This window comes from Hyperoodon ampullatus (genome assembly GCF_949752795.1).
Source record: "Hyperoodon ampullatus genome assembly, chromosome: 14".
Taxonomy (NCBI): Eukaryota; Metazoa; Chordata; class Mammalia; order Artiodactyla; family Ziphiidae; genus Hyperoodon; species Hyperoodon ampullatus.
Window position 1 is genome coordinate 45,136,898 of NC_136927.1, and position 15,924 is coordinate 45,152,821.

The 15,924-nt window shown below is 43.6% G+C and overlaps 2 protein-coding genes across 2 annotated transcripts in view; one reads left to right on the top strand and one right to left on the bottom strand.

The window, feature by feature from the left end:
* Positions 1 to 15,924, bottom strand: part of SEPTIN14 (septin 14) — a gene marked incomplete at both ends in the record, with an annotated part of 572,766 nt that overhangs the window by 385,636 nt on the left and 171,206 nt on the right. The window lies entirely within an intron of this gene.
* CRCP (CGRP receptor component) overlaps positions 9,054 to 15,924 on the top strand; it is a gene marked incomplete at both ends in the record, with an annotated part of 42,061 nt that continues 35,190 nt past the window's right edge. Inside the window, one exon of the mRNA XM_079718294.1 lies at positions 9,054 to 9,349. Coding sequence (XP_079574420.1) covers positions 9,054 to 9,349 — 296 coding nt within the window. The remainder of the gene's footprint in view (positions 9,350 to 15,924) is intronic.

Below are 15,924 nucleotides of genomic sequence, written 5' to 3' on the forward strand. Positions count from 1 at the left end.
CTTTCCCTGAATTGGGAGCACTGTAGTTGTGGCTTCTGGGTCTTCTTCCCCACCCAACTGTGGGCTCCTTGGAAGCAAGGCCTCATCCTCTTTATCTCTGTTACCCCCCAACCTCTCCTGTCTTCTCCCACAAAAGCCCCAGAACAGGGTTGCAGCAGGCCCCTAGGTGGGCAGGGAAGCCCTTGAGACCAGCTGTGAGCCATGTGGTCCTGACAACTGAGAGAGTGCTGTGGCAAACCCCTGGGATCTACCTGCTAGTGTCTGAGGCCTGACATCCCCTCCTGGGAGGTCAAGTGTCAAAGCCAGAGGTACTTTGCAAATATGAGGTCACATTCTTGAATACCCAGCAACATACAGGGATCAAACCCTTTGGCAAATGAATTGAGGCTGGAAAGGGTGTTGGGGAAGTGTTAAAAAATGCTCACAGTCTCACTGTTAAAAGCCTCGTGAATCTGGATATGTGTGGATGTGTGTGTGTGTGTGTGTGTGTGTGTGTGTACGTATTTGTACATATATATGATGTATGTATCAGCTTTATTGAGATTTAATTGATACACAATAATATACAAATATTTAAAGTGTACAATTTGATATGTTTTGACATATGTACACCCATGGAAATACACCATAATCAAAATAGTGAATGTATCCATCATACCCAAAATTGTCCTTTTTGCCCTCTTCATAATCTCCTCCTCCTGCCTCTCCCCATCCATCCCCAAGAAAACACTGATGTGCTTTGTAACAATAGATTAGCTTACATTTTCTATATATATATACATGGAATTATTATATATATGAAATTATTATATTTTTTTCATCTGTCTTTCCTCACTCAGCATAATTATTTGGAAATTTATCCATGTTAGTACATGTGTCAATAGTTCATTCCTTTTTATTGACAAATAATATTCCATTCTATGGATATACCACAATTTGTTTATCCAGCTGCCTGTTGATGGACATTTGAGTTGCTTCCAATTTGTGGTTGTTACAAATAAAACTTGTATGTGCAAGTCTTTCTATGGACATATGCTTTCACTTCCCTTGCGTAAATACCTAGTTCTCAGGCCTTTGAACTGAATTACACCACTGGCTTTCCTGGTCCTCCAGCTTGCAGATGGCAGATTTGGGGACTTTTTGGCCTCCATATCAGCATGAGCCAATTTCTATAGATTATAGTTATAATAACTTTTAACGTCCTTCTCTATTTATTAATCCTTCTCCTCATTATGGTTCATATTTTCTTGTCTTTTTACATACCTAGAAATTTTTGGATGCTAGAGATGAGATCTTTATCTTGTTAGGTGTTGGATATTTTTGTATTCCTATAAATCTTTTGGAGCTTTCCTCTGAGATGCAGTTAAGTTACTTGGAAACAGTTTGATTCTTTTGGGTTTTGCTTTCAATTGTCTCTTAGGTCAGAAGCAATGCGCAGTCTAGAGCTAATTATTCCCCACTAATAAGGGAAGACCTTCTTGAATACTCTACCCAGTGAATTATGAGTTTTCCCAGTCTGGCTGGTAGGAATAGGCACTATTCTTTTTAATCCTTTTGGATGGTTCTTTCCCCAAACTCAGATAGTTTCCTCACATTCATGCACTAATCAGTAATGCACTGAATACTCGCAGGGAACCTTTGGTAGATCTTCACAGTTCTCTTCTCCCTGTTACTCTTTTTCATGAACTCTAAAGTCCTCTGTCTCTCTAGGCTCCACTTTTTTTTCTTAACTCAGGGGGTCTGCCAGACTCTGCCTCGGTTCTTCCTCCCTGCATCATGTCCTTGGAACTTTCTCAAAATAGTAAGCTGGATTACTATAGGGCTCACCTCTTTTGTTTCCTGTCTCCCAGGAATCACTATCTTTCATTGAAAAACTTTGTTTCATGTATTTTGCCTTTAAAAATTTATTTATTTATTTATTTAGGCTGCACTGGGTCTTAGTTACAGCATGTGAGCTTCTTAGTTGTGGCATGCGGCCTCCTAGTTGTGGCATGTGGACTCTTTAGTTGTGGCATGCATGTGGGATCTAGTTCCCTGACCAGGGATCGAACCTGGGCCTCCTGCATTGGGAGTGTAGAGTCTTACCCACTGGACCACCAGGGAAGTCCCTATTTTGCCTTTTTAATTTTGCTTTTTGGTTGCTTCACGTGTGATGGTAAATCGGATCCCAACTGACTCTATCTTGGCCAGAAGCAAAAGTCTGGTGGCAGATATTTAACACAAAAGGTAAGGGTGGCAGAGTCAAACTTACCTTGGCTTAAATTCCAACTCTGTCACTTACCGTAAAATGGGAGCGGGGTTGGCCTTTATATCCAAATGGCTATTTGATCTTTTTCCTCAGATGTTTAAAAGACATCTAAAAGTCAACATGTTCAAAACTGAACCCCTGATCTCCCCACTCCTGCATGTGATTGTCATTTTGTGTTTCCCATGACAATAAATGCCAACACCAACCATCTAGTTGCTCAAACCAAAACGCTTGGACTCCCGTTTTTCCTCACATCCAAATCTGATCAGTCATGTAATCCTGTTGGATCTATTTCAAATTATATCCAGAATCTGTTTCTCTCACTTCCACTGCTTCTTCCTGGACTGAGCCACCATCATCTTTTCCCTTGACTATTAGTTACAACAGTCTTTCCTCTGGTGTCCCTGCTTCTACCCTTGCCCTTGGAAGGTCCCTTCTTAACACAGCAGAGGATCCTTTTTTTTTTTTTGCGGTACGCGGGCCTCTCACTGCTGTGGCCTCTCCCGCTGCGGAGCACAGACTCCGGACGCGCAGGCTCAGTGGCAATGGCTCACGGGCCCAGCCACTCCGCGGCATGTGGGATCTTCCCGGACCAGGGCACGAACCCGTGTCCCCTGCATCGGCAGGCGGACTCTCAACCACTGCGCCACCAGGGAAGCCCCAGAGGATCCTTTTAAAATTTAAGTTAGGTCACGGTACTTCTCTGTTCAAAACTCTGTTCCTTTGGCTCCCCATTCTGTTCAGAGTGAAAGCCAACATCCTTCCAGCGGCCTAGAACTCAGTGACCTGCCCCACTTCCTCCTTCCTTACGTCTCTGTCCTCTCCTCCTGTGACTTTTCACTCTCTACTCCAGCCACACTGGCTCGGTGTGGTCCTCAAACATCCAGGCCTGGGGACTTCCCTGGTGGTCCAGTGGTTAAGACTCCATGCTTCCACTGCAGGGGGCACAGGTGCGATCCCTGGTCAGGAACTAAGATCCTTCAGGCCACGCGGTGAGGCAAAAAAACAAAAACAAAAACAAAAACAAAAAAAAAACAGGTGTTTCTGCCATGTTTCTTTTGTTTGTTTGTTGTTTTGTAAAAATATTTATTTATTTGGCTGTGCCGGGTCTTAGATGTGGCACTCGGGATCTTCATTGAGGCATGCGGATCTTTTCCGTTGAACTTTTTTTTTTTTTTTTTGCGGTACGCGGGCCTCTCACCGTTGTGGCCTCTCCCGCTGCGGAGCACAGGCTCCGGACGCGCAGGCTCAGCGGCCATGGCTCACGGGCCCAGCCGCTCCGCGGCACATGGGATCCTCCCAGACCGGGGCACGAACCCGTATCCCCTGCATCGGCAGGCGGACTCTCAACCACTGCGCCACCAGGGAGGCCCTCCGTTGAACTTTTTAGTTGCATCTTGCATGTGGGATCTAGTTCCCCAACCAGGGATCAAACCCGGGGCCCCTGCATTGGGAGCGCAGAGTCTGGACCACCAGGGAGGTCCCTGCCATGGGGTCTTTGTACTTCTTGCTGTTCGGTGTGTGTCATTCCCTCACCTTCTTCACGTCTCTGCTCACATGTCACCTTCTCAGAAAGTGAGGACTTTTCCTTGACTACCTTGTTTAAAGGAGCAGTTTGCTGCTCCTTCTCTCTCTCGCCTCCTTGCCTTTATTTTTCTCCACAGCACCATCACTCTCTGACATACTGTATTTGTCATCTATTTGTTTATTTGCACTTGTGTCTGCACACTAGAATGTGAGTGATTTCTGTCTGTTTTATTTTTTAATGTACTCCAGGTACCTAGAACATTGAAGGAACACAATAAGTATTTGTTAAATGAAAAAAATATATAATGAATAAATGAGTAAAAATACCTAGCTTGTATGATTTGTTGTGAGAATCTGAGTTAATAATATATGTAAAATCTCAACACTAGGTCTGGCAGCTATACAGTCGGGGCTCAATAAATGTGCTTTCATTGCCATTATTATTATTATTTTTTAAAATTTTTGGCTGCACATGGGCTTTCTCTAGTTGCTCTAGGCGCACGGGCTTCAGTAGTTGTGGCACTCTGGCTCAGTAGTTGTGGCTCGCAGGCTCTAGAGTGCAGGCTCAGTAGTTGTGGTGCACAGGCTTAGTTGCTCTGTGGTATGTGGGATCTTCCCGGACCAGTGCTCGAACCCATGTCCCCTGCATTGGCAGGTGGATTCTTAACCACTGCGCTACCTGGGAAGTCCCTCATTGCTATTATTGATAATAATAACTGTGCTCCCAGGAGAAGAGGGAGTCAGGGAGGAAAGGGAGAGGTTCTTACCTTATTACATCTCCTGAGCATCAGCATCATCCTCAGAAATCCAAAGCTCTGACTCCTGCCAGAGGGAAAAAAAAGTTAAGGAAGAAATTTAGAGGTAGCCTGAGGCATTTCCTGTATATAAATAGAACAAGAAACAAAGCAACAACGATAGCTAATACTTGTTGAGCTCTGTGTGCCAGGCACTATGCTAAACATATTATATAGTGATTACGTACTTAGATCCTCACAACCATCCTTTGTGGTCAATGCTATAATTACTCCCATTCTGCTGATGGGAATACTGAGTCTGGGAGAGATTAAGTGACTTGCCCCAAAACACCCAGCTAGGAAGTGGCAGAGCTGAGAATGACTACCAGTAGTCTGGCCACGAAGCCTGTGTTCTGTGCAAGCAGCAATAACATCCGTCTGAGGAGCCTTGACCATAGGCACACCTTCTGTGTCCATTCTCGTTGCCAGCTTGGGGGTCCATGACTGTTCAGACAATGGATCACACCCATTTTCAGCTGAGGGCTGAGTGCCGTACGGAATTTACCTGCCTCGGAAGAATGAAAACCTTGCCCGGCCTCTCTCCCCTAAAATTTCCACCTTGGTACAGCAAAAGAGTCTCGGAAGGGTCTAGTGCAGAATAGGGAGGAATCCCTAACGTTGACAGGAGAGAGGTGAGGTTGGAGTTGGCCAGAGAACAGTGAGAACCCTGGCTCAGACACTTCCTGACTCCTCTCTGAGCTTCACTTTCCTCTCTGTGAAATGGGCTGATCATAGTGCTTAACTCTGAGGACTCCTGAGAGAAGTGAATGAGAACACACTAACGCCATGCCTGGCATGCATCCCCATAGGGATTTTGTGAGGATTAGATGAGTGTACACATGTGAAGAGCTTAGATCAACTCTCTGGCAGCTGGTAAGCACCCAAGTCTTACTATTCTAGACTCTCCCTGGGTGACTTCACTTTAAAGGCTTCAATTTCTACTTATACCTTCAAAAGCTCTATCTGCTTATTTTCTTCTGAGCTCTAAACCTAAAAGCATCAGTGTTCAACAGGACATTTCCACTTGGAGGGCACACGGGCTTTGCTCATTCTGTAGCCCTTTGTATGTATTTAATACCTCTGCCTAAAAAGCCAGCTGTTAAGGAAAAAAAAAAGTCATTTTCTAGGGTGGTGTGATTTGGGTGGCAAAGAACAGAGACTCGTTAGGCAGCCTCAAGTTAGGAAAGTTTCAGGGAGGCCCTGAGTGGGGACACACCAGGCAGGAATTTCAGCTATGGACTGGCCCAGCTTTGTTGCCTGGGTTACCTGTTGCACAGGCTCCTTCTGGGCAGCCCTCCCTTGGGGGAGGGCCTCTCTCCTGACTACTTGGCTGCCTCCATGCCATAGGTTGGGTGGCTGCATATGGCCCCCAAAGTCTTAGGGTAGCATCCCTTGGAGAACCTGGAGCCTAGCCATTTTATCATGGGGTCCTCAAAGGCACTAGCTTCTCTTCTGTGGAAGCCCATCCCTGAAGCCTTGGCCTTGTGTGTTCCTTCCCGCACCCCACTCAAACACCCCTGGCTTTGGGACGTCTCTCCACTCATTAGTCATTTCCTCCTCTGTTCCATAGCGTCTAAACACAGCATATCGTAGTTATTGATGTCCAGAGCTCGTTCCCAACTAGGCTGTCAGGTAGGCAGGGTAGGAGGTGTGTATTATTCATATTGGTATCATCACCACCGAATGGGCCATCAGTACATGTTTGCTGAGTGAATAACACAATGGGGACTCTCCACATGAATTAGGCCAGCTGGGTCTGGGTTAGCATTTTATTTACTTGTTGATTTTTAAAGTAAATTAGTTGTTTTAAAAATATTTTTGTAGGGAGTTCCCTGGCAGTCCAGTGATGAGGACTTGGCATGTTCACTGCCGTGGCCCTGGGTTCAATCCCTGGTCAGGGAACTAAGATCCCACAGTCTGTGAGGCGTGGCCAAAAAAAATTTTTCTTTTATATTGATAGTTTAAAAATAACATGTATATTGAAAAATATTTTTTAAATTCCGAATGTGTAAAATTAAATGTTAAAAATTCCCCTCACTTCTCTTCCAAGCAATCCCCACAGGCAAATACCAGTAAAAAACATTTTAATAGCTTTATTGATATATAATTTGGATACCATACAATTCACCCATTTAAAGTGTACAATTCAGTGTTATTTAGTGTATTCACAGGGATATGCAACCACTACCACAATCTAATTTTAGGACATTTGTTTCCCTCCAAAGAAAGTTTCCATCAGCTTTCCATCACCACCCTAGCCCCTCTCCCAGCCCTAAGCAACCACTAATCCACTTCCTGTCTCTGTAGATTTTTTTGCCTATTCTTGGACATTTCATATATATGGAATCATACAATATGTGTGTCTGGCTTCTTTCACTTAGCGTGTTTTTGAGGGTCATCCATGTTGTATCATGTATTAGTACTCCATTCCTTTTTATTGCCAAATAGTATTCCATTGTATTAATATTGCATATTTCACTTATCCAGTCATGTCACTATTTTTAAAAAAAAATAAATTTATTTATTTTTGGCTGCGTTGGGCCTTTGTTGCTATGCGCAGGCTTTCTCTAGTGGCGAGCAGGGGCTACTCTTCGTTGCGGTGCACGGGCTTCTCATTGTGGTGGCTTCTCTTATTGTGGAGCATGGGCTCTAGGTGCCCAGGCTTCAGTGGTTGTGGCTTGCGGGCTCTAGAGCGCAGGCTCAGTAGTTGTGGCGCACGAGCCTAGCTGCTTTGCAGCGTGTGGGATCTTCCCAGACCAGGGCTCGAACCCGTGTTCCCTGCGCTGGCAGGCGGATTTCCAACCACTGTGCCACCAGGGAAGTCCCAGTCATTAGTCACTATTAACAATAATACACCTCCTGTATTTGTTCAGATTGTCTGGGTTTGAATCTCTACTGTACAAGTTCCTAGAGGAATGACTTTTGGTAAATTATAATCTCTCCAAGCTTGGCTCAGTTTCCTCGGTAGTAAATTTGAATAACAAAGGAATCTACCTCATAGAGTATCGTGGTTGTACTGTCACGGTAATTATTATTTGTTGAGCACTAAGTATGTGCCAGGCATTTTAGGTATCTAACAGATAGATCTATGATTTACACATTAGGGAACTGAGGTTAGGAGAAGTTAGGTAATCTCCCAGGGTTAAACATCCCCTAAGAAAGTGATGGAGGTAAATAGAATCACAGGCTGCCTGCAAAGCCTGCACTATTACTGTTAATATCACAGAATAGCAAAGCACTTATCAAGGGCCTTGCAAAGAGAATTTGTTTAGTAAATGATCTGATATAACTATTAAAAAGTGGGGAAAAAAGACATCTGCCATTGTTAATTTTTGGCATATTTCCTTCCAGTCTTTAAGAAATATTTCAAACCATACCAAATTTCCAGAAAATAATAGACATCAACTTTTCACCTCTTTTTTTTTTTTTAAGAACACAAAATTTAGATTAGGTGGCTCTATCTCCCATACCCTTAGGTATTTTTTTCCCTATTCTTATTTTTCCTTAGGTTATTAGAGTCACACCACATCATTTTCCATCTTTTAAATCCTATTTTGAGCATTTCCTTAGCATATCAAGTTATGCTACATGATTTCTCATGGTCACATATATTGATATTATACTGTATGGTTCAAACATGATTTATCAGTTCCTCATTGTTGGGTATTTAGGCTGTCTCCCGGCAAAATTATCATTACACATCGATCTTTCGTCAAGCATCTGATAATTCCCTTTCGACAAATTCCTAGAAAGGCTGGAAGGTCACAGACTGTGCTTGTCATTCAAGCTCTTTGTACTTTCCTGCCAAATAGCTCTGAAGAATGGGAAATGGGAGAAGGGAGGCGGAGATTTTTCCCCCCACTCTTTAGAACGCTTTATTCAATTATAACACACATAGAGAAAAATGCACCTAAGCGTTCAGCTCACTGAATTTTCAGAAACAGAACACACCGCGTACCCAGCACTCAGGTCCTGAAATACAGCATTTCCAGCGGCCCCGGGCCGTCTCGCCCCTTGCCATTGCTACTATTCCCGGGGTGGGATTTTAATGCCGCAAAGGCCTACTAATCCGATTACGTCTTTGGAAATTTACTTTATTCATACTACTTAGATATAACTTAGACCACGAAAACGTGAGCTAAATCCTGTCTGCAAACGCTTAACAGTCTGAAGTCGAGTTGGGCGTAGAGGACTGGGCTCGGACGGCTAGAGAGGCACGCAGGGCTCACGGACCCGCCGGGTCCTCCAGGCTCCCGGTGTGCAGTGCGGCGATCCCGGCGTGCACCGCGGCGCGCCGAGCCGGCTACGGGGAGCTCGGCGTGGACGCTGGGTGCGGCGGCGGGGCTGTGTGGAGCTCCGCGGGTGCTGTCGGCCGGAGGCGAAGAGGCGGGGTCGACATGGAAGTGTAAGTAGCTCGGGGCGCGTCGCTGGGTTTGGGCCGACGCTCACAGCTGGGGACCGCTAGACCCTGGGAGCCGGGAGACATGGGCCTGGGGCGACCCCTCATCGCGGCTTGTGGGGAGGGCGACGGATCGGGAGGCGAGGGAGGAAGAGACTCTCTCTGTGTCCCTCCGAACCTTCGCCACCACGCCCATCGCGTGCCCAGCACGCGGGGCCGAGTGCCACTTGTCTCGGCTGCCTTTCATGGTGCCTGTTCCCTCCCTCATCCACTCACTGGCGTTGCAGGCGTCAGGGTCGGGAGCCTGGCCCAGTGTTGGAGCGGGTACTTCGAAGGTACAAAGCCCTGGGTCCGGCCTGGAAGTACTTGGAGGAGAGATGGGTAAATGCTGGGGTAGAGCTTTGCTTAGGGGCAGTGGGCTCCTTTGGAACCCTAACTCAGAACAGGTGCTGTCCAAGTTTGATGAGGAGCATTTAGCTGTTTGTGTGTGTGTGTGTAGGGAGGGAGTAAAAGCCATTCTAACAGTTTTAACTCCACATGGTCTTTTCCGTGTCTGCTCATGGTACCGGGTGCGAATGGAAGTTTTTGTAGCTACTCTGTATGTGGATTTTGGCACGGTTGACGTTAACTTGTAGGCATACTATGTTGTGTTCTCTTTGCCACCGATTATTTAATATTGATATTTTCTTTTATGTTCTTTAGCCTGTTTAATGTCTACATGTACTGTTTTTCAGACTTTTAAAAAAACACTGTATGTGTATGTAACTGAAATGAAAGCTTCATGAGACAATGCTGTGCGCAGTACACTCTGATAGTCTCTTTTATTAAAATAGGGTGTAGACCCACTAAATTGATTTTGCAATCCACTAATGGGGTTTAATCTGCAATTTGAAAAACATGCATATTACTCTAGCCCAAGCCGTCATTATCAATTTCTCCCTCTTTATTAAGCATTTCCTGTCAGCATACAAACCAGCTTTAATTTATCTATCTTAAAAGAAAAATCCCTTGTCTGTCCCCACATCCATGTCCTCCAGTTGCTCCCTCTCTGCTTCCTGTCACCAGAAAACTTCTTAGAAATGTTGTTTACCCCCTCATTCTCTCAATCATTCTTTTGGGCTTTCATTCTCACCAGTCTACAGAAGTGGGTCTTATGTAGGTTACCTGAGCCTTCCATCTTGTCAAATTCAGAAGTTGATTTTCTGGCCTCAACTTCCTTGATCCCTTAGCAGCAATTGATACAGAAACTCTAGACACCCTCTTGGCTTTGTGACGTGCTCTCTTGGATTTCCTCCTACATCAAGGACTACTTCTCAGTCTTCTTTCCTAGCCCCGCCTTGCTTCCTTGCTTGGCTTCTAAATGTTGAAGTATTTTAGGGCTCAGTCCTGGGACCCTTTCTCTCCACATTCCCTTGGTCATTTTACCCATCTGTATGCAATGATTCCCCAGAATATATTTCTAGCCCTTTTCTCTTATCCATCCAGTTGCTTAAACCAGAAATCTAGCCCTCTTTCCTCACCGCTAAATCCAGTCCATCAGCCAGTCCTGTCATCTCCACATTCAGAATGTATTTTGAATGCAGCACCATCCCCACTGCTGATTCTGTAGTGCATCATCTCTGGTCCAGATTAAGCAATAGCCTTTGGTTTCCACTCTTGCCCCGCCCCCTCCATTCTGTTTTCCACACAGCAGCCAAAGTGAATTAAAATATTAATTGGATCAAATCACCCCCTGTGTAAAAACCCTTCATTGCTTTTCTATGTGCTTAGAGGATATCTGCATTCCTTAGTAGGACTACAAGACCCTATGTAACCTCACCCACTCACCAACCTTGTCTCTTGCTACTGTCCCCTCCTCCAAAGAGACACACTTTCCACTGGCAGTCAAGTAATTTCGGTAACTCTCCAAGCCCTTGCATTGCTGTTCCCTCTACCTGGTAGACTTTTCCCCCTGTCCTGCCCACTTCTTATCTTTTTGACAGCTCAGGTTGAGTGTCCTTTTTCTTTTTTTTTTCTTTTTTTTTTGCGGTACGCGGGCCTCTCACCCTTGTGGCCTCTCCCGTTGCGGAGCACAGCCTCCGGGTGCGCAGGCTCAGTGGCCATGGCTTACGGGCCCAGCCGCTTCACGGCATGTGGGATCTTCCCAGATCGGGGCACGAACCCATGTCCCCTGCATCGGCAGGCGGACTGTCAACCACTGCGCCACCAGGGAAGCCCTGAGTGTCCTTTTTCAATGTTGTTTTTCCTCTTTGGTAAATCCAAAATAAGTCCTGCTTTTTGTCTCTCATAGAACCTTGGTTTACTTTTCCCTTAAATAATTACAAGTTCTGATAATAGATGTATGTTTACATGTCTAGTGTATTGTCTCCCTCTTGAGAGGGTAAGTATCATGAAGGCAGGGACCAGTGTCTGTTCCCCTAGTGCTTAGCAGTGCATCTGGCACACAGTAGCCCTTTGGCAAACACAGTCGGCCTTCCGTATTTGCCGGTTTTATAGTCGTGGGTTTCACATCCACAGACACAGGGCTGACTGTACTTGTTGAGTGAAGTAATATAACAATACTTCATTAATTTAATAAATTAAATTAATAAAAATTAATATAAATTATTTAGCTAGTTTCCTGATCGCTGAGCATATAGATTTTCTGATTTTCCTAAGTGAAATGGTTTCAATCAAGAGTTTTTTCTCCTATATAGTAACCTGTCCACTTCTCCCAAGGAGTCAGTGACTAATCAAGAATTTTGTGGCTAGCAGTTTGTGGGAAAATGAGGTTTTCTGAGGTAGGCATGTGGTTTGGGGGTGGAGGGGCCCCTGGAATGAGACTGTCTGGAGGCCTAATTCTGTTTTTTTTTGGCCCCAGCATGCGGCATGTGGGATCTTAGTTCCCAGACCAGGGATCGAACCCGTGCTCCCTGCCTTGGAAGGGCGGAGGCCTAACCGCTGGACCGCCAGGGAAATCCCTGGAGGCCTAATTCTAGTTCTTGCCTGGCCTCCAGCATGAGGTGTGACCTCTGGCAGTGTGATCCCTAGGATCTTCAGGAGACCCCTAGGTCTCTGAGAGGGCAAACACATTGTACCTCTGTTAGGCATTTCTAGGACCTGCAGTGAGGAGGCATGGATGGAAAACTCCCCTGAGTTTTTACTTTTTTTTCTTCAATCACTGAGTAACTACCTACTGTGTGAATGATACATATAGATAGATATACACTAGAAGTTTTTTAAAAGTAAGGAATATTTATGCTTTATTTGGTTGAATGATAGACTTTAAAAATAAAAACTTTTTGACCATCACATCGGATAAAGGGATACAAAATACTTATAGCAAAATTAAGTATTTATATATTAAGGTATTTGCTGTTTGGCTAACTTTGTCTAATGCCTTGGGACTATTTATATGCCTGGAAAACTTTGTGTTCATCCTTTTATTCTTGAACTTAGTATGCATAGTTATGGAAAATGGAGTTTCTTCCACATCATCTTTTTGAGATAGTGTCAGAATTTCCTTCTTTTTACAGCTGGAAATACTGAGGTTTAGAGAAGTTAGCTAATAGGTCTTACAGCAATTCAGTAACAGGACTGGAAAGGGGATAATTTGCTAGCTCCCAAGTGAATGCTACAGTTTAAATTGTTCATTGACTTTGAAGGCTGCTCAGTTTTCTTGGACCAGAGTTTAGTTTTTCAGAACAGGACTTGACTCAGTAACATAGGTTAAACATAGGAGAATTTGAGCAATTCTGTTTGTCATTGTGTTCTTAAGAGTTAACTGTGTGGCAGTTAAGAGTGAACTGTGTGGCAGTTAATAGGCACTGTTTGCTTGGGCTTTTTTGTGCATGTGTGAGCCTCTAAGGAAAGTCTGTCAGTAGATCATTTTATTCTGTTTATTCAGAATTTGATTTTCTGAAGTAGTTGTTTGTGTCCATTAAATTGACTCAGCAAGTTAAGCAGATTTTACAGGTTAAATTTCAAATAGCACGTCAGCTTCAGTCAGCTAATTCATTACTTAAGGAATTAAGTGAGTGCCTTCCTGTAAGTATAGATTCAGACAATCTTTAAAATTCACTTGGAAAATTTGCTTTAAACATCTGTAAGTAAAATCAGTACCATTCTAAGTCCTACAGGAGAGTATGAAGTAAAAAAACATTGGAGGAGAATGTCCTCAATTACAAGTTATACTAATGTATTTTTTTTTTAACTTCATAGAATTCTTTAGTTTTGCATCTCCGTTTTTCTCAACTTTTTACCTTGAAAAATTTCAAACCCATGGAACAGTTGCAAAAAGAGCATCTCAAGTACCTTTATATCCTTTACCTGGGGTCACCATTTGTTAACATTTTTGATATATCTGCCTTCTCTTTGTTACACATGCCTGCATTCTCTCTCCACACACACTCTTTACTGAACCAGTTCAGAGTAGTAGATATGTCATTTTATCAGTCTTAAAAAGACATTCTCCTGTGTAGCTGCAATACCATCATCACACCCAGGGAACTTAGTGCTGATATTACCACTATTATTAAAATGCAACCTATATTAAAACTTCTCCAATTGTCCTAATAATGTTTTAGCTGGATTTTTTTAAAAAATTGATTCAGGATCCAATCAAGAATCATACATTGCATTTAGTTGTCAAGGTTCTTTAATCTCCTTAACTCTGAGAACAGTTTCTTAGCCTCTTTTTGTGACATTGACATCGTGACAAATGATAGTGATATTTGAAGAATCTAGGCCAGTTGATTTGAAGAAGGTTTCTCAGGTCGGTTTTGTCTGATTATATTCTCATAACTACATTTTTTGACAGGATTGCTATAAGGGATGTTTCCTTCTCAGTGCATCACGTCATCATTATTGGTGCTGTTAAATTGGATAACTTGATTAAGTTGATGTCTGTCAAATCTCACCATATCCTGTTCTCAACAGCCTGCCACTTCGTGGTGGTTACAGTAACTTCTTCAGGATAAAAACTGCCTTCAAAAAAAATTTCCCAATACACACAGTTCATTTAGGACTCAATGAAAGGCAGATACTATACTCGTTGACATTTTACTGAATAAAGGAATGCCTAGCATATTTTGGCATTTACTCCATTAGTATTTAGCTGGGTAAAAAAATTATTTATCTTCCTAATAAAAGAATCAGTGAATAAGTCAGCTTCTGCCCACCAGAATGCAAGGTGCTGTACTTTTTAAACATCCATTGTTCTCCGGGCCCCAAAACACAGGTTCATGAAAATATACATGAAAGAGAGTTCCTTTCCTTCTTTGTATATTGGCTCTAGAAAAGGCAGAAGATGTTCTTTGGATTCTTGCAATTAACAATATTGACTTGGGCAGTGGGGCAGTAATTTGGAAGAGACAAGGACAGATTTCCCAGGGCATGGAATAATCTACATGACAGAGGGGGACTGTGATTTGGAAATGAAGCTGTCACCATGGCACCTGGGATGGATCCACTGGCCTTGAGGAAAAATAACATGTAATTTTTCTCCACCCTGTTCCAGGAAGGGATGTTTTAGTTCCTCTGAATGTTAGGGCATGAAGGGAGTTGTAATTCAGTTTCAAGCAAAGATAGGAGGAAGCCTTGTGAGCTGACTTCCTGATTAAGTAGGCAAAGATGACATGTGGTTTGATTTGTCATTTTCAATTTTATTTATTTATTTATTTATGGCTGTGTTGGGTCTTCATTGCTGTACGCAGGCTTTCTGTAGTTGAGGCGAGCGGGGGCTACTCTTTGTTGCAGTGCATTAGCTTCTCATTGCTGTGGCTTCTCTTGTTGCGGAACACGGGCTGTAGGTGTGCGGGCTTCAGTAGTTGTGGTGCACTGGCTTAGTTGCTGTGCGGCATGTGGCATCTTCCTGGACCAGGGCTTGAACCTGTGTCCCCTGCATTGTCAGGCGGATTCTTAACCACTGTGCCACCAGGGAAGTCCTGTCATTTTCAGCTTTAAATGAGCCATATCACATACTCTAATTATGCATTATCCTTCCTGTGTTAGGTTCCATTTATTTATTTATTAAAAATTTTTAATTCATTAATTTATTTCTGACTGTGTTGGGTCTTTGTTGCTGCACGCAGGCTTTCTCTAGTTGCAGTGAGCAGGGGCTACTCTTTATTGCAGTGCGTGGGCTTCTCATTGTGGTGGCTTCCCTTGTTGCGGAGCACGGGCTCTAGACGCACGGGCTTCAGTAGTTGTGGCACTCTGGCTCAGTAGTTGTGGCTCACCGGCCATAGAACGCAGGCTCAGTAGTTGTGGTGCACAGGCTTAGTTGCTCCACGGCATGTGGGATCTTCCCAGACCAGGGCTCAAACCCGTGTCCCCTGAATTGGCAGGCAGATTCTTAACCACTGCGCCACCAGGAAAGTCTCCTAGGTTCCTTTTAAATATGGTGTTCTTTGTGACCTGAGTTCCATTGTGGTCATTTGGGCAAAGCAGCACTTTTGTGAAATCCTGGCTATTTGTTGAATGACTAGTAGCATTTGGTAAGCTTCACGTGCTGATTTGATTAAGTGCTGACATTACTGTGCTGATGACCTAAGGCCTAGGTTGAAGCCTGCATTAACCACCTGCTTGTTTTGCTTTATTTGTTGACTGGGGAAACCACCCATCTATTTGGCTCATGTTTTTGAAATTTTGTGTCCTCATTTTCATCATATAGCCCCATTCCTAGTTTAAGAACAAACAGTAATCTTTGTTGTACGTTATGTCAAGTCCATACTCCTTCCTGAATTTTTAGGATTCTGCATTACTGGTTTCCATTTGTTCAATCCTGTTTTATTTTTCACAATCCCATAGTTATTGTCCACTTCAGTTAGGTTTTCTACTGTGTGCCCTTGAGCAAGTTTTTAAATCTCTGAGCCTCAGTTTCATCATCTATAAAGAAGGAATCATAATAGCTCCTACATCACAGGGTTTTTAATGAGAATTTAAGTGAGGTGATATCTTTTAACAGTAATAACCTT